The sequence below is a fragment of the Arvicola amphibius genome, chromosome X (genome assembly GCF_903992535.2).
Source record: "Arvicola amphibius chromosome X, mArvAmp1.2, whole genome shotgun sequence".
Classification (NCBI taxonomy): domain Eukaryota; kingdom Metazoa; phylum Chordata; class Mammalia; order Rodentia; family Cricetidae; genus Arvicola; species Arvicola amphibius.
In genome coordinates, this window is record NC_052065.1 from 21366040 (window position 1) to 21392487 (window position 26448).

At 35.9% G+C, this 26448-nt stretch overlaps 1 protein-coding gene across 3 annotated transcripts in view; it reads left to right on the top strand.

Annotated features, from left to right (window-relative positions):
• Nucleotides 1-1586: 1586 nt before the first annotated feature.
• Wnk3 (WNK lysine deficient protein kinase 3) overlaps nt 1587-26448 on the top strand; it is a 117923-nt gene continuing 93061 nt past the window's right edge. For all 3 annotated transcript variants that reach the window (XM_038316652.1, XM_038316653.1, XM_038316654.1), the window contains exons 1-4: nt 1587-2241; nt 19775-19947; nt 21716-21936; nt 23293-23450. In XM_038316652.1, coding sequence (XP_038172580.1) covers nt 1705-2241; nt 19775-19947; nt 21716-21936; nt 23293-23450 — 1089 coding nt within the window. In that variant the 5' untranslated portion in view covers nt 1587-1704. The remainder of the gene's footprint in view (nt 2242-19774; nt 19948-21715; nt 21937-23292; nt 23451-26448) is intronic.

The following is a 26448-nucleotide window of genomic DNA, read 5'->3' on the forward strand; positions in this document are numbered from 1 at the left end:
ACTGACTTTGATTTTTTTATATACCAGAATCTTTATAGTTGGATCATATGGTAGTTCTATTTTTAATTTTTTGAGGAACCATTGTATTAAGTTCCATAGTGGCTGGACTAATTTAAATTCCTCCATCTTCATAATTTGTTCTGTATTTTCTTTTTAACAATATATTTATTTTGTTTGGTGTGTGTGTGTGCACTACATGGGTGCAGGAGTCCAGAGAAGTCAGAGGAGATTTTGGGACCCCTGGAACTGGAATTACAGATAGTTGTGAGCTTCCATGTGGGTTCTGGGAATTGAACTGGATCCTCTGCAAGAGCAGTAAATGCTCTTAAACATTGAGCCATCTCTTCAGACTTCTGTTTCATTTTGTGTATGATAGCCACTTTTGCTTGGGTGGGATGGAATTTTGATGTTAATTTTCCTGGTGACTAGAGATAATTGAATATTTTTTCATGCATTTATTAGCCAATCTTAAAAAGAAATGAACACATTATGCCAAGTGAAATAAAACAGACATAAATACTGTATGTGTCCACTTACATGAATTATCTAGAATAAGTAAATTCAGAAATAGAGAGTAGAATGTGGATTGGGGGATAGATGTGGATAAGATTTATTTTTTGGTAGTTCTGGCAATCAAACATAGAATTTTGTAGGTGCGAAGCATACATCTGCTAGTGAGCCACATTCTCAGTCCCCTAGAAACTGCTTTTCTTCTGTTTTAGAAATTAGTTTTGCTGTTTGTCCGTGCCAGCTTGGAACTCCCAGGTTTGGGTGATTCTCCATTCTCAGCTTCCTAAGTAACTAAGACTGTAGGTGCATTCCATAGCACTCAGTTGGATAGGGCACTTTTATAATGTGTATAGATTTTTGGTTTAAGATGACGAATCATTTTGGGAATGAACTGAAGTGATAATAGGACAAGCAAGATGGCTCAGTGTATAAAGTGCTTACCATGCAGACAGCTTGAGTTTGGTTTCTAGAACTCACATGAAGGTAGAAGGAGAGAACCAACTCACACAAATGATAAAAGTTTCAACAAGTGACGATAGCACAACATTGTGACCACACACTTAAAATGGTTAAAATAGGAAATTTGATTCTACATATGTGTATGTGTATATATATATATATATATATATATATATATATATGTGTGTGGGTGTGTGTGTGTGTGTGTGTGTGTATAAAACATATATATATTACTACAATTAAAGAAACTACTATTAGATGGTTTCTAGAAGCTTACACAAAAGTCTTATAGAAATCATGTACTTTTACTTACTATGTATAGCTAAGTGAGTTCAGGATTTGGACACCTCTATTGAATTTGGTAGATTGAGCTGAGCTGAGAACTAGGTTTCTGCATGTGAGTCTTACTGAACTATATGCCAAGTGCTATATTAGTCACTGTAGCTATATTAAATAAGATAAGACATAGTCCCTGGAGTCTTAGTTGCTAAGTGGTACAGAAACAAGAATAAACTTATTAAGAAAGAAGCAATTAAAAATCAGGTCCTTGTTTTTCCCTTAATGATTTCTGTTGTAGGGTGACATTAAATTATCTTTTTTTTTCCTCCCTTAGATTGCTATGGGAATATATGACCACAAAAAAGGAAGTGTATTCTGATAATTCTGATACCTGAGATGTAAGTGGACTGACTGAAGAGTGAAACAGGAAAAAGTTCAGTGCCAACCTTAGTTATAATGGCTACTGATTCTGGGGAGCCAGCTAGCACAGAAGATTCTGAGAAACCTGATGGGGTTTCCTTTGAAAACAGGGTTGCTCAGATTGCTGCACCTCTGATTGTCGAAGCTAGAATGAAGGAAAAAACAAGCACCTTCTCTGCCACCGGGGAAACCATTGAAAGAAAGAGATTTTTCCGAAAGAGCGTTGAGATGACTGAAGATGACAAAGTTGCCGAATCTTCCCCTAGAGATGAAAGAATAAAGGCTGCAACAAACATTTCAAGAGTAGATAAGCTTCCTACCAATGTGCTAAGAGGTGGACAAGACGTTAAATATGAGCAGTGTTCAAAGGCAACCTCAGAATCCTCAAAAGATTGCATCAAGGACAAAAATGAAAAGGAAATGGAAGAAGAAGCAGAAATGAAGGCTGTAGCAACTTCCCCTAGCGGCAGATTCCTGAAATTTGATATAGAGCTGGGAAGAGGAGCATTTAAGACAGTATATAAAGGACTGGACACTGAAACGTGGGTTGAAGTTGCTTGGTGTGAACTACAGGTGGGTTTATAATTTTCTTGGCTTTATGAATTCCATGTTTAGCTGCCTTGACCGCCAGAGTAATCCATGTTGAAGAAAGTGAAGAGCCCTTCTACCGTTGTCTAGAATTTATATTCCTTTCTAATCTGTTTGGAGCCATGGCAAGCTTTTTAAAAATTATCTTTCCCTGTTTTTCCTTTTTTTTGTTGGCAATGCTGAGGATGGAATCTAGAGCCTTTTTACATCTTAGGCAAGTATTCTACCAGTGAGATATATTTCCAGTCAGTTACTTTTTTTTTCAAAGATTCATTATGTAAAGTGTTTTGCCTGCTTGTATGCCTGCAGGCCAGAAGAGGGCACTAAATCTCATTGTAGATGGTTGTGAGCCACGATGTGGTTGCTGGGAATTGAACTCAGGTCCTTTGGAAGAGCAGTCAGTGCTCTTAACTTCTGAACCATCTATCCAGCCCCAGTTACTTTTATCTTAATTTTTGCAGTGTTGGGAATAAACTCAGAGCCTTATACAAGTATTCTATTGTTGAATTATACTCTGCTTCTCTCTATCCAATTCATTCATTTGCTTATTTAGATTATGATGCTTGAACCAAATTTTGGGCCTTGTACATCCTAGGCAAATGCTCTACCTCTGAGCTATAAAAAATGCCCAGCCTTTGGAAATACAACTAATTTTCACTCTATATTTACCATTTTTCATTTGCCATTTTGAGACAAAGTCTTCGATGTAGCCCAAGCTTGCCCTAAATTCTGTATGTAGCCTAGGCTGGGCTCAAACTGATGTTCTTCCTGTCTCAACCTCTCTAGTGCTAGGATCGTAGGCATATGTCCATCATGCTTGCTTTTCTTTCCTGTTTTGAAAAAGAAAAAGTCTATGTTGTGACATTCTTTGGGAAATTTTTTTTTATTAGTTTCAGGAAATTCCCCAAATTCTCATTCATATCTCATTTTAAGAACTGAGTGTATATGTCTCATTGGTTGGTTGTTGCACTACATAATTAAGTGTATGATAGAAGTGTATTGAGTATAGTATCTACCTTTATCTTTTTCTTACAAAAAACATGAAATTCATATATTTTCCAAATAGTAAAGATTTTCTTTACTCTTTGAAAACTTCTGTTGATATTCTGTCCTCGTGCCTTTGAAATTTACAGCAATGTGAAATCACCAGAAGCTATAGAGATTAATTAGCTGAAGTTTGTTTAGTGAGGAAAAATTAAAGAAAAAATGGGGAGAACAACTAAATTACCAGATATTTTGTTCTATAATAGATTTTTTTATGTAGTACTACTGACAAATGAGGGAGAAAGCATAGAAGGTATTAAAATGAGAATAGTTTCAGGCAGATGTAGGTGAAATATAAGGAGAACAAGCCTTGGTAACCTCAGTCAACTCATGAAAAAGTTCAGTGTTCATATGGGATGCTTAAAATTAAGATTGGGACTAGGATTATGGCTCAGTTTAGTACACAGTGCTTGCCCTAACATGCATGAGCAAAGCTTTGAATTCAATCTCAGCACCACATATACCACATGCCTGTAATCCTGGTGGGGGCAGGAGGATTAGAAGTTCACAGACATCCTTGACTACATGAGACCCTTCCGCAAAACAACAGCAACAAAACCAACAATAGAAACAGAAAACAAATTACAAAATTAAGATTGAATAAAAACAGTCACTAAGTATAGGTTGCTATTGTTTAAATTCTAATGGTATCTTTGAGTGTGGGTGTCTATAAAATATTCAGATTCTACACATTATAAAGTATTATTGGTTGTCATTTGCATAGACTGGAACCTAATCTAAGTGCCTGGGGTAGGAAGTTTATTATGTTTTATTTGTGACATGGTCTGATATATTTCAGGATAACCCCAATTTCACTGTGTATCTGAGAATGATCTCAAACTTCTGAGCTTCCTGCCTCCACTTCCCAAGTGCTGAGCTTACAGGCATGTACCACCATGCCCAGTTTATTTGATTTTGGGGGACTGAACTTCTCTGCCAGCTGAGCTACATCTCTCTAGACCAGGCCTCCTTGAAATAGAACCTAGATATCTAGCAACTCCAGGTAGAGTCTGAACTAAAGATGTGACTGAAAATCAAAACAGTAAAACCACCAACAAGAAAAATAGGACCAATAGTCTATAGCAGGTTACCATGTTGAGTGAACATTCTATGTACTTTTTATTATAGTAGTGATTATAGCCAAGGTAATGTTAGAAGTAGAAGAAATACCTGAAAATCCATGTTTAAGGGTTAAGCATGATGCAAATACCTGTATTTCCATCATTTGGGAAATTGAGGCAGAAAAATACTGAGTTAAGATGCCAGATCTTGTTTCTGAAAAAAAAATTTTTGAAATATTCACTGTAGGGCTCTTAATTTTGCTCCTAAAATAGTTTTATTGTCCTTTCAGAAATGTTTCTAGATTCTGTTTGAGCCACACAAGAAAACGAATACGCTTAATTCCTATAAAGTCTCCCCAATACACACAGTGTTGTTTAGTTCTATTTCCTTTTGTTTTCATCATTCCAGCCATAGATGTTAACTGTAGACCCGGAAGCAAAGAGCTTATCTTGAATCTAGGGATGACGAGTCTTGCTTAAATATATGTTTTAGTCTCTTTGTTTAACAAATCATATAACATGATTAAATCTAAACCAAAGACAAATGCTTTGCAAAATGGCAAAGGATGATGGTGGAAGAAGACAACTCTGGTCTTGGAAATATTATTTGTTTTTAAATAGTTTTGTGAATTACTTTTAGTTATTTGTTGCATAGGCTTTTTATAAAAAGAAAAAGAAATTGGTATGTGTAGTAGGTTGAATAATGACATCTCAAAGATGTCCATGTCTTCATCCTTAGAACTTTACATTGTTAAAAGTACCTTTGTAGATGAGACTATTAGAAATGGAAATGGGGAAATTATTTTGGTTCATCTAATCACCAGTGTTTGTAAGGAGACAGGTAAGTTGGCAATCTTTTGAGGAAGATCTAAGAATCGAAGCAGAGTTTGAAGTGATGCTGTTACAGGACTTGGGTCACCAAGTCAAAGGATGCAGATAGTCTAGAAAGCTGGAAAAGGCAAGGAATTAAACAGTTGCCTAGGGTCCCCAGAAGAAACAGTGCTCTTGTCTGAATTCTAATCTAGTGTGATACACTATAGATTTCTGATTCTCATTTTCTCAAGATAATATGTCTGTGTTTTGATCCACTAAGTTTATGCTAATTTGTTAGTATAGTGATAAATTAATACAACCTAATACAATTGTCAATATTTTTTGGTTTCTCAACAAATAAACACTCCTTGCAGTGTGCCAGACTTATACTATGTGCTCTAGACACAAAAAGGGAGACTAAGCAGACACAGCCGGATTTCATAAAGCTTATAGTAGGAGTTTATAGTCAGTATATGAAGAAGCCTTGGAGATTGGAGTTAGCAAAAGATGAAAGGGTTGTTAAATATGGGTTTGTTTAAAGGAAATGAGAGGTTAGAAGTAGAAAAAAAACAGAGGTACTAGTCTTTTACTACCTCATTTTTCAAGTTACAAAGATATATTATAAACTAAAATATTGAACTTAACCAGACTATCTCAGTTTCCCCACAAAAACTCCTCTTTTCAGTTTTGTGATCATATTCACGTTTCTACACTGTGTTTACTTGCATGTTCTCCCTCCTCTTTAAGTTATTCCTTGAAAGGGTACTAACAGTTTCTCCCTTCCCCTCTTCTCTTTTTCTTTCAGAGATGAGGTCTCACTATATAGTCTTCAAAGACCAAGAACTCATTAAGTAAACCATATTAACCACAATTATAAAATCCTTTTGCTTACTAAATGCTAATATTAACAATATGCATTACCGTGGTTGGCTAGCTAAACTCTACATTTTTGGCAAGATTACCACAAAAGTGATAACTCGGTCTGTGATAGCACGGGATACATGGTGTTGCTACATATTAATGGTAGTGTAATTTTGACCTCTTGACTACAGTATTATCTGTCAGATTATTACTATAAAGTTATTCTTTGTTTTCTTTTTAGATTAGTATGTATCTTAGGAGTATGTACTTTGACACTGTAAAATACCCTCAGAACTTAAATCACTAATTTTTGGTGCTCTCTGGTGTTTACATAGGTAATCTACACTGTAATTATGGCATTCTAGGTTTTTTTTTTGTGAGATTGATCTGGAACTTGCTGGCCCAAGGTGGCCTTGAACTTTTGATCTTCCTGCCTCAAATAGCAACTTTCTATTTCCTATTTTTCTTCTATGTTTATCAATTGCTACTATCTCTTAGCTTTGTGTGGTCTTTCCTCACTATGCTGTTAAGTTTCTGAAAATTTAACAATAGAGGAATTTGTAGTTGAGGTGTTTTAGTATAGTTAGTAACAATGGGATTATATGCTTTGCATTTATCATAAAATTAAAATTTAATTGAACACTTATATAAATTCTTACTATTTTAGGAGAGATGGCTCTTGTTAAGAGCACTGGCTGTTCTTCCAGAAGTCCTGTAAAAAAGAAAAACATTCTTACTATTTTATTTAATTTTGGCAACAGTTATATGAGGTAAAGATTATTATTTCCAGATAGCAGATCTGAGGTTTAGGCACATTAAGTAACCTGGTCAAAGAGGGTATTCCATCATTTATAGTTTTATGTGCATGTGTCAAAATTATGATATTTGGGCAGTGGTGGTGCAAGCCTTTAATCTCAGCACTTGGGAGGGAGAGGCAGGAGGATCTCTTTGAATTCAAGGCCAGCCTGGTCTACAGAGGGAGTTCAGTGCTACATAAAGAAACCCTGTCTTGAAAAAAACAAAAGAAATGTAATTATATATTTTCCCCTTCCTCCAACCCCCCCATTTCCTTCCTCCCTTTCAAATTCATACCCTCTTATTTTTATTACTACACATATAAATATATTAATGTAATCTTCTAAATCCATTTGTATTGTTTATATGCGTATATATTATTATCTTTAAACTTAGCATGCCAAGTGGTGTTACCATTGTTCAGGTCTTGTTTAAGAATCCATATTGTTGAGATTTCATGGGTATAGCCTCCCTGTCATATATAGAAGACAAAATATTGTATCACCTTTCTAGTTCTCTGGCTTTTACAATCTTTTTCTGCCCCTCCGTGGTGTTCTCTGAGCCTTCAATGTAAATGTTATGTTATAGATGTAGTAACTGGGCTGGGCACCCCAAAGTCAGTTGTTCTCTGTATTTTGTAAGTTCCTCCTTTCTGTAATCATCTCCATCTGATGCAAAAATAAGTTATTTGTACTGGGCAGTGGTGGTGTACACCTTTAATCCCAGCACTCAGGAGGCAGAGGCAGGCAGATCTCTGTGAGTTCGAGGCCAGCCTGGTCTACAGAGCAAGTTCCAGAACAGCTAGGGCTATTACACAGAGAAAGCCTGCATCGAAAAACAAACAAACAAAAAGCTTATTTGATGAAGAATAAGAGCTACTCCCACTCTTAAGAAGGGCTTAGGGGTCTGAATCTCTGCCTCCTCTCTCTTACTTTTAGGTGATTTCTCACAAAATTGCCTAGGCTAGCCTCAAATTCCTGGGCTCAAGTGACTCCTATGCTATCATTCTAAGTAAATGAAACTTTAAGACCACAAGTGCTCACCACCTTATCAGGCTTCCCAGCCCTCTTTTATGTTAAGTACTTTTTTGCATGTTTTTTTCCTCTTGTTTTAAAAATTCTTTTATTGATATTTATCGAGCTCTACATTTTTCTCTGCTCCCCTCCCTGCTTCTCCCCTCCCCCTTCAATCCTCCCCCAATGTCCCCATGCTCCCAATTTACTCAAGAGATCTTGTCTTTTTCTACTTTCTACTTCCCATGTAGATTAGATCTATGTGAGTCTCTCTTAGTGTCCTCATTGTTGTCTAAATTCCCTGGAATTGTTTGTAGGCTGATTTTCTTTGCTTTATGTTTAAAACCCACCTATAAGTGAGTACATGTGATAATTGTCTTTCTGTGTCTGGGTTACCTCACTCAAAATAATGTTTTCTAGCTCCACTCATTTTCCTGCAAAATTCAAGCTATCATTTTTTTTCTGCTGTGCAGTACTCCACTGTGTAAATAGACCACATTTTCCTTATTCATTCTTCATTCGAGGGCATTTACATTGTTTCCAGGTTCTGGCTACAAACAAAGCTGCTATGAACATAGTTGAGCACATGTCCTTGTGGCACGATTGAGCATCCTTTGGATATATACCCAAAAGTGGTATTACTGGGTCTTGAGGAAGATTGTTTCCTAATTTTCTGAGAAATCACCACACTGACATCCAAAGGGATTCTACCAGCTTGCAGAAGTGTTCCCTTTACCCCACAACCTCTCCAGCATAAGTTGTCATCAGTGTTTTTGATCTTGGCCATTCTTACAGTTGTAAGATGAAATCTCAGAGTTGTTTTGATTTGCTTTTCTCTCATGACTAAGGATGTTGAACATTTCCTTAAGTGTCTTTCAGCCACTTTAGATTCCACTGTTGAGAGTTCTCTGTTTAGGCCTGTACTTCATTTTTTATTTGATTATGTGATCTTTTGGTGTCCAATTTCTTGTGTTCTTTGTATATTTTGGGGATCAGACTTCTGTCTGATGTGGAATTAGTGAAGATCTTTTCCCATTCTGTAGGCTGTCATTTTGTCTTGTTGACCATGTCCTTTGCTTTACAGAAGCCTTTCAGTTTCAGGAGGTCCCATTTATTGATTGTTTCTCTCAGTGTCTGCTGCTGGGGTTCTATTTAGGAAGTGGTCTCCTGTGCCAATGCGTTCAAGTGTACTTCCCGCTTTCTCTTCTATAAGGTTCAGTTTGATCCATTTGGACTTGAGTTTTGTGCATGGTAATAGATATGGGTCTGTTATCATTCTTCTACATGTTGATATCCAGTTATGCCAGCACCGCTTGTTAAATATGATTTCTTTTTTCCCTGTGATATTTTTTGATTCTTTGTCAAAGATCAGGTGTTTGAAGATGTGTAGATTGGTATCTGGGTCTTCTATTCAGTTTCATTGTTCTTCCTGTCTGTTCTTGTGCCAATACCAGGCTGTTTTCAGTACTGTAGCTCTGTAGTAGAGTTTGAAGTCAGGGATTGTGATGCCTCCAGAAGTTCTTTTATTGTACAGGATTGTTTTGGTCATCCTGTTTTTTTTGCTTTTCCACATGAAGTTGAGTACCATTCTTTCGATGTCTGTGAAGAATTTTCCTGGGCATTGCATTGAATCTGTTAAAAAAAACTTTTCTATTAAAGAAAAATGCAAATAATATTTTGGATGTATAAAAAATAAATATGAGGGTTTTGAGTGTAGCTCTGAGTATGGTAGTCGAGGACTTGCCTCATATATTCAAGTTTTTGGGTTTAATTTTCAACATTAAAAGGAAAAAGAAGATAAAATAGCAACACGATAGAAAATGAGGGTCTACTACTCATCTTAAATGAAACACAGAAATAATGCTTGTAAAGCTTAGGACATGCTTGAGCATAATAAGCAATAGTGGTAAAATGCTGAAGAAGTTCTTGTTCAGGAACATTCATTGAGCTGGACATAGTAGTAGTGCCTTTAATCTCATCACTTAGGAAGTCGAGACTACATAAAAGGTTTGCACAAAAACTAAAAAAAGAGCCGGGCGGTGGTGGCGCACGCCTTTAATCCCAGCACTCGGGAGGCAGAGGCAGGCGGATCTCTGTGAGTTCGAGACCAGCCTGGTCTACAAGAGCTAGTTCCAGGACAGGCTCCAAAGCCACAGAGAAACCCTGTCTCGAAAAACCAAAAAAAAAAAAAAAAAAAAAAAAGTCAACTAAAAAAAGAAATGATAGGAGATTTTGTAGATGGGTAGTATTTTGAAACCTTTGTACTATATATTCTTACCTGAATAAGTTATTTTATATAACTTTAATATCATTGTTATTTCTTTCACATCTGTAGAAATAGATCCATGTAGCCTGATCTAGTTTTGAAGATCATTGTTGATATTTACATTAAGACAGTGAGATTATAAGATCATAGTTTACCTTTCAGAAAAAAAAAAAATGTTCCTAATTTTGGATGTGACTCATGGCATATATAGTTCACTGGGATGAGGAAGGCATGGCTCTGGGTCCAGCTCTTGATTGATGCTGGAAGGCAGCTTGGGAAGCAGAGAACAGAGGAATGACTGATCCTCAGCTGGCTTTCTCTTTTTCCTCTTTTATCTGGTCTGCACTCCAGCCAATTGAATAATGTATCCACATCCAGGTTAGGTGTTAACCTGCTCAGCTAATTTTCTTTATTATTACCCTTACAGGCATATACAGAGGTGTGTTTATTGATACTAGTGTGTGTTTAATCTGATCAACCTTAAAATCAAAATTAACCATTGTAATTCCTCTCTTGTCATTTTGATACCCAAACATGTCACTTTTAAACCACAATACTTCAAATATCTCATATTTAATAATGTAAAATATGTTTAGTCCCTTGCTAAGAGTCACCAAAATCTTGACAGTTCTAATATTGTCAAAAAAAGCCCCAAAGTAGCCAGGCAATGGTGGCATATAACTTTATCCCAGCACTTGGGAGGCAGAGACAGGCAGATCTCTGAGTTCGAGCCTAGCCTGGTCTACAAAGAGAGTTCTAGGACAGGCTCCAAAGCTACAGAGAAACCGTGTCTTGAAAAGCCTCCCACAAAACAAAACAAATAAACAAAAAAACCCCAACAAAACAAACAAGCAAACCCAATGGATATAGTCTCTTTTGAGACTCAAATCAGTCTCTTAACTATGATCTGCAAAGTAAAAAAATACAAATTATATAGTTCCAGCATACAGTGTCACATGTCAAACATTCCAGTTTCTAAAAAGAATTCTGATTCTCAAAGGAATATAACAAAGAAAGATCAGACCAATGCAAGACCCAAACCTAGTAAGGCAAACACCAAACCCTGTAATTCTCTATCTGATATCCAGGGCTCATGGCTGCTTCATCTGGGTTCTAACAAGCTTGGGTAGCTCTGACTTAACTCAGTAGCTTGTAGCATTCATAGCCTGTTAGTCGGCCCTGGCATCTCCAGTCCTTATTGAAACATAGGCTTCACCTTCACAACTTCATGAACAGCCTGATCAGGAGTTTCAGGCAGAACACCTGACACTGCTATGAGTTTCCTGGCATCAGCAGCTTTCTGGAGCCAAGGCCTCCCCAACATTTCAATTTTTGTATGCCTACACAGCCAACACCGTGTAGATAATGCCAAGATCCTATTGGGACAATAGCTCCAGTAAACTCTGTGTGCCTTCAGGCTGCACCTGGGAAAGCACTTCCCTAGGTAGCTAGCTCTGCTAGAGCAGGGTGCCCTGGAGGCAGTCTTTGTTCAGTCACTCCCTCTTAAAAATATATTCCTTATGTTGAATACAATACTTATGGTGATTTATCATGTTGCTGTTAGTCTAGATCTCAGAAAAGGTTTTGTGTATATTTTTACTATTCTACATGTTAAAATTGATTAAATATTTAGCTAACATTTATAAAAAGATTATATTTCTTTTTAATGTACTGTGGAGTAGTTGAATTTTGTTTGATTTGAATTTTACATCTATTTACTATCCATATAAATTAGCAAGTATGACACTAAAACTTTATGCTTATTGTCTTTCTATGATCTAACTTTGGAACAGCAGTATTTATGGCTCATTTCCATAGACTAGATTATTTTTTAAGATAGAATCTCCCCATTACCCTCAGCTGACCTCAGAATTTAGTGTTCTTTTGCCCAAGCCTTCTCAGCACTGGGATTACTGGCATGTAGCACCATAACGAGCCTTTAGATTAGCATTTTAATGGCTTTGTGCTCTGTTAGCTATTACTACTCTCTAGTTTGCTTTTCTTGCACCAAAAACTCTTGTTATTAATGATGGGTGGTAATTATTCCATCAAATCATTACCTAGTGTCTGTGTGTCTCTGTATGATCAAAGGAGGATTACAGTAGTAGCTGAAATCTCTACTAAAGTACTTCCCTTTGAGTTTGGCGCTAGTTTACCACATTTTCTTTCCCCTGAATCAGAAGTAGAAATTTAAAGGTACTGACCCTGCCTTTTTTAGTGGACTTTTTCCTCTAGCAGTATGTCTGAGGAAGCAGCTATAAAGTTTTATAAAGTTGTTTACTCCTAGTTGTGATTACTTTTGATATTTAGAGGTGAATTATTAAGTAGAGTAATTGAGTTTGTCACAAGAAATGCTTATGTTCTACAAATTTAATCAGAAGGCTTAAAATATATTAATTGTTCTTTAGTGTGATCTGATCTTCCAGGTATGGATGCTAGCTAATTGCAGAACCATTTAGGACATATTAATCATATTAGGAAAGATAGGATAACCTAGTATCTTACTTGTTTTTGTTATTTTCTATGCTTAGCATTCCTTGCTTTTGTTAAGTCCCTTAACGGTTTTTTGATTTTTTTTTGAGGTTGGGTTTTATGTAGCCCAGGTTGGCCTTGAACTCCTGATTAACCTGTTCAGCCTCCCTGCCTCCATGATAGGTTTGCACCACCATACACAGGGTTTTTTGAACACTTTTTAAAAATTCTTTCAATTTTTTTAAATCATTATTTGTGTGTGTATGAGGGAGAGAGAGGAATTAACATACACCATAGCATGCATATGGAGGTCAGAGGACAACTTTTGGGAACTGATTCTCCTGCCATGTGTTCTAGAGATCAAAAGGTCATCAGGCTTGCACAACAAGCTCTTTTTTACACACTGAGCTGTTTCACCAACCCTGAATATTTTTATTATAGCGTAGTATGCATAAAATTCAATTTTAATTTTTTAATTTAGTGACATCAAGTATAGTCAAACTAATTTATAATTACTTACACTATCCATCTCTAGAAATTTTTTATCATCTCAGATATGAACTTTGTACCTATTAAATGATTATTCTCTATTTCTCACCCTCCCTAACTCTTGATAAACAGTTTTACTTACTGGTAGCCCTTGCTGGCCTGGAACTCACACCTATACCAAACTGGGCTCAAACTCAGATCCATTTGCCTCTGCTTCCCCTAAGTCCTGTGATTAAAAGTGTGGGCCACCACACCTTGCTTTACTATCTGTTTTGAATTTGCCCTTTTTAGGGATTTCCTAGAAGTAAAATTAGCAGTGTTTGTTCTTTTGTGTCTAGTTGTTTTTCACTTAGCATAATATTTTCAGGATTGATGTTGTCACACATACCCCGGACGAGCAATATGGTTCAAGAATGTAGAAGTTTTTGCTTTGCAAGCCTGATAAGTTATTCAATCTCCAAAGCCCACATGGAGGAAGGAGAGAACTGACCCCCTCAAAGTCGTCAGGGGAAACAGACATTTAATCTGCAATTTATAGGGAGAACTACTGGCCACTTTGCTTAGTTCTGACCCCTCAAAAATATGAGGGGAACTGCAAAACTGGTAGGCTGCTTGAGTTTTAGACTACAGATTGTTTAGATCTTTAGGTTTTGCAGTTTAGGAGCACAGGGAATAAAGATTCTTCCTTGATATCTAATAACATCTTAGTATAGAGCTAGCTCTTGGGGAAAGACTTCTTTCTGTCCTTCCATCATTCATAATATTGTCACTAGATGTTAAAGGCATCCAGTGTTCTTCTTAATAAATTAAGGATCCATAAGAGGGCAATTGAATATGAGGAGAGGTGGTCACTTTTTGACATGGATGATCAAGTAGAACTAGTACCCTAAATAGACATCTAAGGAAACGAATGTAGTGATTCTGGCAGATAACTAGATATACAAGCAAAAAGAATCATAACTGCACATGGCTTATTTTCAGTGCTAGAACCTAAAAAATTAAGACAAGGAGAAAACCCCCAAATCTCCAACCAGTCTAGATATCATGTGTCTGTAAAGGTAAAACATAATTATGTACTTACAAAGACCATAGTGTAATTATGCAATGGTTAAAAGAAGATTGATCTAGATAACCAACACATGTAGACATTGGGTGAATAAAATATCATCAAAAGTTTTAAAAGGGCTCAGTAGTTTACACAAGGCTCTGGTTTCTATCCCCAGCACTACAGGAAATACTAAGTGACGACTGTGTAGCTAAAAGGGAATAAATTTGGAGGGCAACTTAACAATGCATTACTTCTAGTTCTAGACCACTTTAATAAAGCTTAAGCGGTGAATAGTGTGGGGTTGATGTGTCTCATGAATACCTTTAATTATTTACTCTAGTGACTGGGGGCTTAGAGACATTAGGGGGAACAAATTGCTATTTTACTTTCTGTTATACAGTGTTGTCTGCCTGTATGCCTGCAGGCAAGAAGAGGGAGCAGATCTCATTACAGATTGTTGTGAACCACCACATGGTTGCTGGGAATTGAATTCAGAACCTTTGGAAGAGCAGCCTATGCTCTTAACTGCTGAGCCATCCCTTCAGCCCCCTTTTTGTTTCTTTTTAAAAGATATATTTATTTTCATTTTATGTATATGGATGTTTTGCCTGCATGTATGTCTGTGCTTGGTGTCCATGGAAACCAGAAGAGGGTGTTAGATCCACTGGAACTGAAGTTAAAAATGGTTGTTTGCTGCCTTGTGAGTGCTGGGAATTGAACCCAAGTCCAGGAAAAGTATCCGCTGAGCCACCTCTTCAACCATATATCTTACTTAAAGAGAAATATGTTTGATTTTGGGTGTCAAGAAAGTAAAATGTAAAAAATGCAGTATGTTCCCATTTATTGATGGGATGAAAAAAACTAAGTAAAAATATAGAGGTCATAAAATAAAAGAAGTAAAATTAAGTACATTATTTGCCTTATCAAATGTGGGCTGCTATTTATATATTTCCATATTCAACTGGGCATAGTCTCTCATGTCTTTAATCCCTGTACTTGGATACAGGGGCAGGTGGGTTTATGTGAGTTTGAGACCATATCTAGGGCTACATAATGAAACCAAATCTCAAAAACAAAACATAATAACACACACACACACACACACACACAGAGAGAGAGAGAGAGAGAGAGAGAGAGAGAGAGAGAGAGAGAGAGAGAGAGAGAGAGAGATTCAGTACTGTTAGAGGATGTTAAAAGAGAAAACCCGCATTTATTGCTTATTCAAAACGTAAAATAGTGATACAAAAAATTAAGAAAGCAACAAGAAAAGAGAAGTAAGAGTAGAAATGTTTGCTAAAGAAAGGAAATTAAGATTAAAATATTGGATATATTGTGAAATTATACTTAATAGTTTATAAAGATAAATTAAAAGCCCATAACTATGTTTCAGTTACACTCAGGAGGCTGAGGCAAGAGAATCATGAGTTTGAGGCTAGCCTGTGCTATATAGTAGGATCCTGCCTGAAACAATGTCAATAACAGCAACAAGAAAAGTTTTGAAATGTTAACATTGATAAGCTGTTATTGAAGATTCAGTGGTAGAGAATACCTCTTAGTTTTGGGCTCAATTCCAACAACAAAGCATTATGAATCCATGCAATTTTTAAATATTTAAAAACCTTCATGAACCAAGATAGTGCTTATTTCTGGGAAAAGGAAGAAAGTGGTAGGGTAAAGGAAGAATAATAAAAATCTTCAACTATATGAAGTTTCAATCATTTAGGAAGTATAAGGATATATAGTAAGATGTTAAGGTTCAACAAAGATGATTATTAGTACTTTATTCATTTGTTTTAAAAATGATCTCACTGTATCTCAGGCTTTCCTATGGCTCATTATTGCAGTTGAGGATGTCCTCGAACTTGTAATTTTCATACCTCACCCTCCCATGTGCTTGTATTACAGAAGTGAGCCTGGCTGTACATTAGTTTTCTAAGTTTAGTTTTTGTTCTTTTAAATAATGAAATGAGGGCTGGAGAGATGGCTCAGTGGTTAAGAACATTGCCTGCTCTTCCAAAGGTCCTGAGTTCAATTCCTGGCAACCACGTGGTGGCTCACAACCATCTGTAATGAGGTCTGGTGCCCTCTTCTGGCCTGCAGGCATACACACAGACAGAATATTGTATACATAATAAATAAATAAATAAATAAATAAATATATATTTAAATTATGAAATGATAAATTGCAGTCATATTTATAGAGTACAAAGTGGTCTTATGGTTGATCAGTGTAATATGCAATAATTAAAAAATAGTGCACAGTAATTAAATGAAGCAAAACATATCTTCAAATATTTGTAGCGATGATAATATTTGAAATTTACTTATGTCAAATTTAAGATGTGCAATATATTATTATTTTCTGTATTTACCATACTGTACATAGAAAGCCTTAACTACTCCTATCCTTTGAATACAAAATCACGAATCTTGCTCATTGTAATAGTTTTTAAAAAAATTTTAAAAACTTGTAATAGTTTTAAAAATAGTTTTAAAAAATAGTTTTAAAAAGGAAAAAAGATTCGAGGCCAGCCTGGTCTACAAGAGCTAGTTCCAGGACAGGCTCTAGAAACTACAGGGAAACCCTGTCTCAAAAAAAAAAAACAAAAAAAAAAAACAAAAAAAAAATAAAAAGGAAAAAAGAAAACTCAAACATTACACCAGGGGCTTATAGCTTCAAAGCTTTAATTCATAGTAAAATTCAGATGACAAGAAATTTCGGTGTTAAACTGGTATATCCCATTCATGAAGCCTGAGCTGGATGTGGTGGTAGGTGGCACATACCATATAATCACACCACTTGGGAAGCAGAGGTAGGGGAATTATGAGTTTCAATCCAAGTTGGACTGAATAGAAAGACTCTGTCTCAAAAAAACCAATAATGATTATAATTTCAGAGCCCCATGTACTCTTATTACTAAATCCTTATATTGTACAAGACACAGAAAAATGTAACTTAATATCATGTATGAATAAAGTTGCTAAATTCTTTAATAAAATTTTAACAAGTAGAATTCACCAGTGAATTTTAAAACAAGATGGGGAGTATAGCTTAGTGAGTATACTAGCTAAGCATGTTTGAGGCCCTAGGTTTAATATCTCCAACAATAGAAGAACAGGAGAAAAAAGGAATTTAGGAAATTTACCAATAAAACATATTGTATTAGTAGGTACTGAGAAGATATTAGGTACTCTTAATTAAAAAGCAAAACTAATGTGTGTGTATGGAAATCATTGAATTTTAAACAATTTCTTTAAAACAAAATAATTTTTTAAGCTCTAAGATGATAAAGCTGTTTTTTATGAATATCTAGTGGAAGATAGTCATAACTGTTAGTACCTTTTCTCAATATTGCTACTATTTTAGCAAAATCAATAAGGTTAGAAAATAGAGTAATACAAATATAAGAAAAAGATTAACTTACCATTTCCTGTTGAAAATAAAATATCTTCCTGAGAAATTTGAGTCTCTGATACTTCTATTAATAGAATGTCTAGAGGCATAATCCTTCCCTATACTGAGTTTTCCATAGCATTGTTTGTCTCAAGACAGCAGAGCAAAAAGCACATCAGAGTCCAACTTGTGATGCTAAAAGCAGATTAAGATTTTATGAGAAAACTATTGGCACTGGAGAGATGACTCAAGGGGTAAAGGCACTTGTTGCCAAGCCTGATGACCTGAGTTTGATCCCCAGGACCCATATAGTAGAAGGAAAGATCAGACTTCAGAGGGTTGTCCTCTGATCTCTGTGGCATGAATTCTATGGCATCCCTCACACATACAGTCAAACATAAGTAAATATATGTAAAAAGAATTTTAACACTGCCCACAAATATAGATGAAAAAATGTCCAATGTAATATTAGAATAGTAAACCTTCTGACCTCTGCATACACTGTGACTCACGCAAGTATGTACATACAAATTAAACATAGTTAAAAATGAAGATTGTTATTTGCAAAAAAACCAAAAATACCTCTAAGTAAATTTGCAGTAGGAGACCTCAACAAAGAAGGTATCTATTTAAAAATAAACCTGTGAAGCATTGGTGCATAGGCTGTAATCTTAGCTACTTGAAGACTGAGGTAGTAGGATCATGAATTTGAGGCCAACTTGGGCAAGAGAGCAAGAACCCCATTTCAAAGGGTAAAAAACAAAGCACAGATCGTGATACATGCTTGTAATCTTAGCATGGAGGTAGGAAGCTCAGTTGTTCAGTGTCATCCTGGCTACATGAGAGAGACCTTGTCTTATTACAAACAAGCAAACAAACAATACACCTCTTTTCAACGGTGATAAGCCTAAGGGTGATATCATAGGATGTTTCCAGATACTGTAGTGAATACCTTTAATCCCAGTACTCAGAGGCTGAGACAGGCAGATTTCTATGAGTTCCAGGCCAGCCTGGCTCATGTAATGAGAACATGTCCACCAAAACAAACAAACAAAACCAACCAACCAAGTTGACCCATATATATAAGTTACTTGGTGAGACATGTTCAGTTCTTTTTGTCAATGATGGGAATCACACCAAGGGCCCCATTTCATTTTTTCTATAATACCTGAGTTTTATCCCCTGAATCTCTCTTTAAATCTTTATTTTAATTGGGTTGTTGATTATTAATTAAAATTAAAGCCATAATCTGATGTCTTCAATGTACCTACTATGATAGCTAAGAATACCCACTGTGTCTGACTTGAGTTTATACAGTTTATACAGTTGTGCATGCTGTCACAGCTGCTGTGAGTTCATATATGCAGCTTCCCTGTTATCCTAGAAACACTCTTGTTGTAGTCATCCTCAACGTCTTACAATCTTTCTGGCCATCTTCTGCAATGACCCTCTTTCTTTCTTTCTTTCTTTCTTTCTTTCTTTCTTTCTTTCTTTCTTTCTTTCTTTCTTTCTTTCTTTCCTTCCTTCCTTCCTTCCTTCCTTCCTTCCTTCCTTCCTTCCTTCCTTCCTTCCTTCCTTCCTTTCTTTCTTTCTTTCTTTCAATTTTTTTGTTGTTTTTGAGACAGGGTTTCTCTGTAGCTTGGAGTCTGTCCTGGAACTCCCTCTGTAGACCAGGTTGGCCTCAAACTCACAGAGATCTGCCTGTCTCTGTCTCCTAAGTGCTGGGATTAAAGGCATGGGCCACCACCACCTGGTTTGATCCCTGATCTTTAAGAGGAGCAGGGTGTGATATAGATGTCCCATTTGAGATTTAACACTTTGTAATCTCTTGTCTGCATGTTGTTCAGTTGTAGGTGTCTGTGTTAATCACCATCTACTACTAAAAGAAATTCTTTGATGACTATTGAGATATACTAATCTATGGGTATAACAGTCACTAGAAGCTGATTTCATATTACGTTCATTTTGCATGTTCTCTTCTAGAATCTGTGAGCTGTTTAGTCACAGGTTTTTGGCTCCAGTAAGAGTTTGACCTTTTTGTTGTTGTTGGTTTTTTGTTTGTTCTTTTGAGACAGGGTTTCTCTGTGTAACAGCCCAGCTGTCTTAGAATTTGCTCTGTAGACTAGGCTGGCTACAGAGAAACCCTGTCAAAAAAAAAAAAAATCAAAAAAAAAAAGGAAAGAGAAAAGGAAAAAAAGAGAAAAGATAAACGTGCATGGAAATTTCTGTGTTATTAATTTGGAACTTGTTCTTCCACTTTAGGACCGCAAATTAACTAAAGCTGAGCAGCAACGGTTCAAAGAAGAAGCAGAGATGTTGAAAGGCCTCCAGCATCCCAATATAGTTCGATTTTATGATTCCTGGGAATCTATATTAAAAGGAAAGAAATGTATTGTGTTGGTGACTGAACTAATGACATCAGGAACCTTAAAGACGTAAGTTGACTCTGATAGTACCTGTTGAGATGGAAATCATTGTAAGAAGTCATAAAAATTATTTATAAGCTTTCTAACTTAAGTATTTGTAGAGGGGCTGGGGCTATAGTTCAGTGAAATAGCATTTACTTAGTATGTACAAGGGCTTGGTTCCATCCCTAGTAACTATAACAATAAAAAAGAACTTGTAGAATCTATTTCAGATTGATTGAAAAATCAAGATATTAATGAAGTTTGTTAGACTATGCAGTGCTGAAAAGTTAATGTTTGGGGACCTGGAGATGAAGTTCAATTGATTAAGTGCTTGCCTAGTATGCATTAAACCATGGATTCAGTCCCCTGCACCACATACAACTAGGAACATTGGCACCACCTTTAATCTTAACACTGTGTAGTGTGGTAGAGATAGGAGGATCAGGAGTTGATGGTTTTCCTGGCTGCATGATGAATTCATGACCAGCTTGAGCTACATGAGACCATGCCTCAAAAACCCAAAAAGTGGGGTAGAGAGATGTCTCATAAGTTAAGAACTCTTGTTGCTCTTGCAGAGCCTCCTAGCATCAGTGTGATGGCTTACAACCAGGGAATCTAGTGACCTCTTCTGACATCAGTGAGTGCCTGGTACACACTTAGAAAACATACATGCATGCAGGCAAGCCCTCATACACATAAAATAAATAAATCTTAAAAAACCCTTCAAAAGTTAATGTTTTAGATATAAATTTGAGTTAAAATTATTATAAATTATGATTGCATTTTAAAAGATAATGACTTGCTAAGGGTTTGGCCCAATTTATACATCTTGCAAGGAATAACTACTGCTTTTTTGTTTGTAACCAACTTTTCATTTGGTATGAACTTATTGTATAACCAGTTGTATATTTACAACTTTATTATTTAAAGTTACAATTTGATTATTATTAAATGTGAAGTATACATTTTTTTTGCTTTTTTGAGACAGGGTTTCTCTGTGGCTTTGGAGCCTCTCCTGGAATTAGCTCTTGCAGACCAGGCTGGCCTTGAACTCAAAGAGATCCAAGTGCTGGGATTAAAGGCTTGTACCACCACCGCTCAGCCATTTTTCCTAACATTTTACAGTAAAATTTTATGTAGCCATGCCCTCCAGTGAATGTATAAGCAAGTATTTACACATAAAGAAGGGTTTTCTTTTTACAATGGTGTTTTCATCCCACAACCTCATTCTAGTATGGTTCTTATTTTGAATTAAAAGTATTAGACTTTGTAGAGTATCTTTTGGCATAAGTCATACCATTTTTTTTAATGTAATGTGAGGTGAGGTGGGATGGTAAACTTAAGAAACTTAAGTGACCTGTAAAGTGACTGTAGGTCAAGTCACGGAAAGATGAGAACGAGGGTTTAAGTAGGTTTGTTTTTTTTGTTTTTTTTTTTTTTTTTTGCTACAGCAAACAATAGAATTATTCAGAGGCTGGAGAGATGGCTTATTGGTTAAGTGTACCTGCTGCTCTTACGAAGGTCAAAGTTCAGGTCCTGGTCTCCACATTGGGCAACTCAAAATTGTCTAACTTTAGGTCCTAGGTGGGCCAGTGCTCTATTCTGACCCTTACAGGCATGTACGCTTATGTGCACATTAACAAATACATAAGTAAAAACAAAAAAAAATCAACCTTAAAAATTATTCAAGGTAATGTTCATAGTAAGTAAATAAGCAGAGCAGCATACTTATCGTGATACTTATAGACTAATCTGGGAATGTTTGTTTACACATGATCTTTGTTTCTTTGAATAGGTACTTAAAACGATTTAAAGTCATGAAGCCAAAGGTCTTAAGAAGTTGGTGCAGACAAATTTTAAAAGGATTGCAGTTCTTGCACACAAGGACCCCTCCTATTATTCACCGGGATCTGAAATGTGACAACATTTTTATCACGGGACCCACTGGATCTGTGAAGATTGGTGATCTGGGACTTGCAACCTTAATGCGCACATCATTTGCTAAGAGTGTCATTGGTGACTAGTATTTTACAGTTTACTGCTGGGTGTTAGATTTGTCAGTTGTATAGGACTGGAATAAAGATGATGAGTTAGCTACAGTTTTGGGCAAAATTTTGAACACTGCCTGTTTTTTAAGGTTTTGTTTTTGTTACACACACACACACACACACACACACACACTCTTTTTTTTTAAATTCTGTAACTTGGGCAGGCCTCAAATTTATTATGTAATATATGACCTTGAACACTCCAGTCTTGGGATTTTAGGACCCAGACAGCACATTCAACCGTTAATTTGCTTTGAAATATTTGTGAATATGATTTGAAATACCAGTTATATGAAAACTGACTTATTTCCAATACCTAGTGTGTATATTTTATAGACTATAGTAAGGACTAATTTTTTAATTTATCTTTATTTTACATGTATGGGTGTTTTACCTACATGTATGTCTGCATATGCAGTGCCCACAGAGGTCTGAAGATGGTGCTGGAGCTCTCAGAGTTGGAGTTCCAGACAGTTGTTAGCCACCATGTGGATTCTAAGAACTGAACCCCAGGTCCTCTGCAAGAACAACAAGTGCTCTTAACAGCTGAACTATCTCTCCAACCTCATCTATTAAGGATTATTGAAAGATTTTGAAGACTTAAGGAAAAAAATTTACTAAATTAATTTATCCAAATTTGAATTAAAAAGACATAAATGCAAAATAAAATCAGATTTAATCTATATCTAGTTATCTTTTTATTTGGAGACAGGATCTCTTTATTATATAGTTGTTCTGGCTGACCTGGAACTTGCTATGCATAGTAGGCTGGCCTCAAATTCAGAGATCCTCCTGCCACTGTCTACTGAGTGCAGGTATCAAAGGCTTGCATCATAGTGCCTGGCCTTTTCTTTTCTTAGGACAGGATTTTATTGTAAACCAAGATGGCCTTGAAAATACCACGTAGCTGAGAATAACCTTAAAATTCTGACCTTCTTGCTTGTTTCTATACAAGTACTAGGATTACAAGTGTGAGCCACCATGCCTGTCTAAAGTTAGATTTTTTTAACATCTTAACCTTGAATTGTACTTTTAATTGTACTTCATCAGTAAAAAATGTTAAATTTGCTTTTTTTTGAGATAGAGTCTCTCTATATAGCCTTGGCTGTCCTGGAACATTCTGTAGACAAGGCTTGGCCTCAAACCTAAAGAAATCTATCTACCTCTGTCTCCCAAATGCCAGGACTAAAGGTGTGCACCACCACACCCAGCCTAACTAGATTTACTTTGAAAGAGCAGAAAGTAATAGATACTTTTTATGGGAAAGAAAATCTTGATTAATATATCTCTTTAATAAAAATATGGTTATGGTGTTATTTTGTAGGCACTCCTGAGTTTATGGCTCCAGAGATGTATGAAGAACACTATGATGAATCTGTAGATGTTTATGCTTTTGGGATGTGTATGTTGGAAATGGCTACTTCGGAGTATCCATATTCCGAGTGCCAGAATGCAGCTCAAATATACCGTAAAGTAACCAGTGTAGGTATACTTTTATTCATTTTACTTCACAGATTGCCACATTTTGTGTTAAAATTGATAAAATTGACTTAGTAGAATTTAATTATGAGACAAAGGGTGTGACTTAGTGGAAGAAAAGAGAAAAAGCCCCCTCTCAATTATGGTTTATTTTTATATAACAATGTTAGTTTAACCATTCATTTAGAAAAGGTTTATAAAGGTTTTTATTTATGTACTTGAACTCTATTAGGGTCATATAAAATGCTCTATATTATTTTGCAGATAGGGTCATATAAAATGCTCTATATTATTTTGGAGATAGGGTCATATAAAATGCTGTATATTATTTTGGAGATAGGGTCATATAAAATGCTCTATATTATTCTGGAGAAAATGTACAGGTATGCTACAATTTTAGATATTAGTTTTGGTCTTGGTTCTGGTTTTTGTTTGTTTGTTTGTTTTGTTTGTTTTTTCCTGAGACAGCGTCTCACTATGTGCCTCTGACTGTCCTGGAACTCACTACGTAGATCAGGCTGGCTGCAATGTCAAAGAGATGCTCTGCCTCTGCCTATGAGGAGCTGGGATTAAAGGCATGCTCCACTACACCTGCTTTGATTGGTCTTAATTTTTAAAGTTCGATAATAAAACTCCTTGGTCTTAGCATAGAGTAGGGAACCCTGATGGCTCCTTGGCCTTGAGAGGGAGGGAGGGGAGGTATGGGTGGAGGGGAGGGGAGGGAAGGGGGAGAAGGAGGGGAGGGAAGGGGGAGGAGGAGGGGAGGGAAGGGGGAGGAGGAGGGGAGGAGATGGAAATTTTTAAATATAAAAAAATAAACCATGAGAAAAAAAAAGAGTTTGAAGGACTTTAATACTTTAAGTGCCCAGTTAGGAAAGAGAATTCAGTATGTAGTTTGACAAGTGATACATGTGAATCTCTTCTATAAGTAATGTTTTGTGTTAGAAATTGCAAGAACTGCAATGACAATAAGTGTTTACTGCCCTACAAAAGCTTACATTTCTAGAAGGAGAATAATATCAATTAAGAAATAGCTAGCAAGACATGGCGGTGCACACCTGTAATCCCAGCACTTGGGAGTCTAAGGAAAGATGGTTGTAAGTTTGAGGCCAACCTGGGCTACAAAATGAAACCCTATTCAGAAAATAAGAAAAAAATCAGTATAAAGTAAAAGGATAGTAGTATAGAAAGGGATACAAAGTAGAATTGGAGTGTTTTGTTTGTTTAGGGTAGACTACTTCGCATATGGCTGGGTGACGAGATAGATCATGAAAGAGATTGTTAATGTTTCAGGAAGTAATAATAAGAGCATTTTTAGTCTTTTAAAATTAAGTTTTAAATAGATGACAATTATATACATTTATGGGATACAATATGATATATACAATGTAAAATCAAGGTAGTTTACCTCTAACTTCATTTCCTTATTATATTTTGTGATGAAACATTTAAAACTTACTTTTTAAGTTACTTTATAATATGCTGTGTTTTATTGACTATAGTCATTGTGCTGTGGACTATATTTGAAAGCTTTTCCCTGCTGTTTAGTTGCAACTTTTACCCATTAGGCAACAATTCCTAATTCCTTCCCAGCCTCTGATAGGAGCTCAGAAAAAGAACTGCAGTGTCTTATTTGTGTATGTCCTTTATCTAAAGAACACCAAGTACAAAAGTATTTAGTGCTTGATTTATAAATTATAATTCTATAACTGTCTTCACTTACATATAGAGAAAGGCATGAATTGCCAAGAAAATCAGGAAGAAGTTAGAGGAGAAATTATACAGGACGTTTTCTATGTATAGAATAACATTATCAGGGTTTCACTGTGTCACTGAGGCTGGTCTTGAACTCATGACTTTCTACCTTAGCCTCCCAAGTGCTGTGCATAATACGTCGTTTTTGTGATTCTGGGGATGAAATTTAGGGCCTAATGAAAACTACACAAGTGCTCTATCACTGATCCATACCCTAAGCATAACTGCAATTTTGAATGACTATTATTTTTATATTAACATACAAAAATGCCATATCACAATTTACATTTGTACCTCTCTCAAAGCTTCTTGAATTTGGATACAAATTAATTCCCAATCTTGCCAGATTTATCTAGTATATGAGTCTTTATTCTTTAAGGTAGTATGATAGGTGTAGAAGTAGATCTTAGGTTGTCTCAATTTATGGCAATTATTTTTCCAGATTTATTTGCAATTTTCTATTTAATGACTACAACAATAATTGGATAATTTTCTGAAAGCCTAAAACTTATAAACAAAAGGTATAAAATGAGCAGATTCAGGTAGATGACATGCTTACAGGAAAGTTATAAGTTGTCTGGACCTCATGTTTGTATTTTTATTTTAAAAGTGTACATATAAGGTAATAGTTACTTTTTTGACATTTTTATATGTATGTATTATTTTAGTTTGTTCTTATTCATCCTCTCACTACTCTCTCCTATTTTTCCTGTCTGCATCTTGCTGGTTTTCTATTCCCACTAATAATCCTCACTCTGCTTTTGTATCATATGTATTTCATTATCCCCCAGTCTCTCCCTCCCTTTTCATGACTCTGTTTCTCCCCATTCTCACACACAAGCATACACAACACATACACATGCACACACACAGACATTATTCAACATATGGTAGAGAACATGTATTCTGGCTTATTTTATTTAACATGATTTCCAATTTCATCCATTTTCCTGCAAGTGCTATGATTTCATTATTCTTTATAGTTGAATAAAATTCTGTTGTATGTATGTACCACACTTTTATTATATATTTATTTGTGAATAGACATCTAGACTGGTTAATTTCTTAGCTGTTGTGGATTGTATATCAATAAACACAGTTGTATGAGGGTCTCTGTGGTATGTTGACTAAAGAGTCCTTTGGATATATACCCTGGAGTGTTATAGCTCTGTTATATGGCAGTTTTATTTTCAATTTTTTGAGGAGCCTCCATACTGATTTCCATAATGGTTGCAATACATTACAT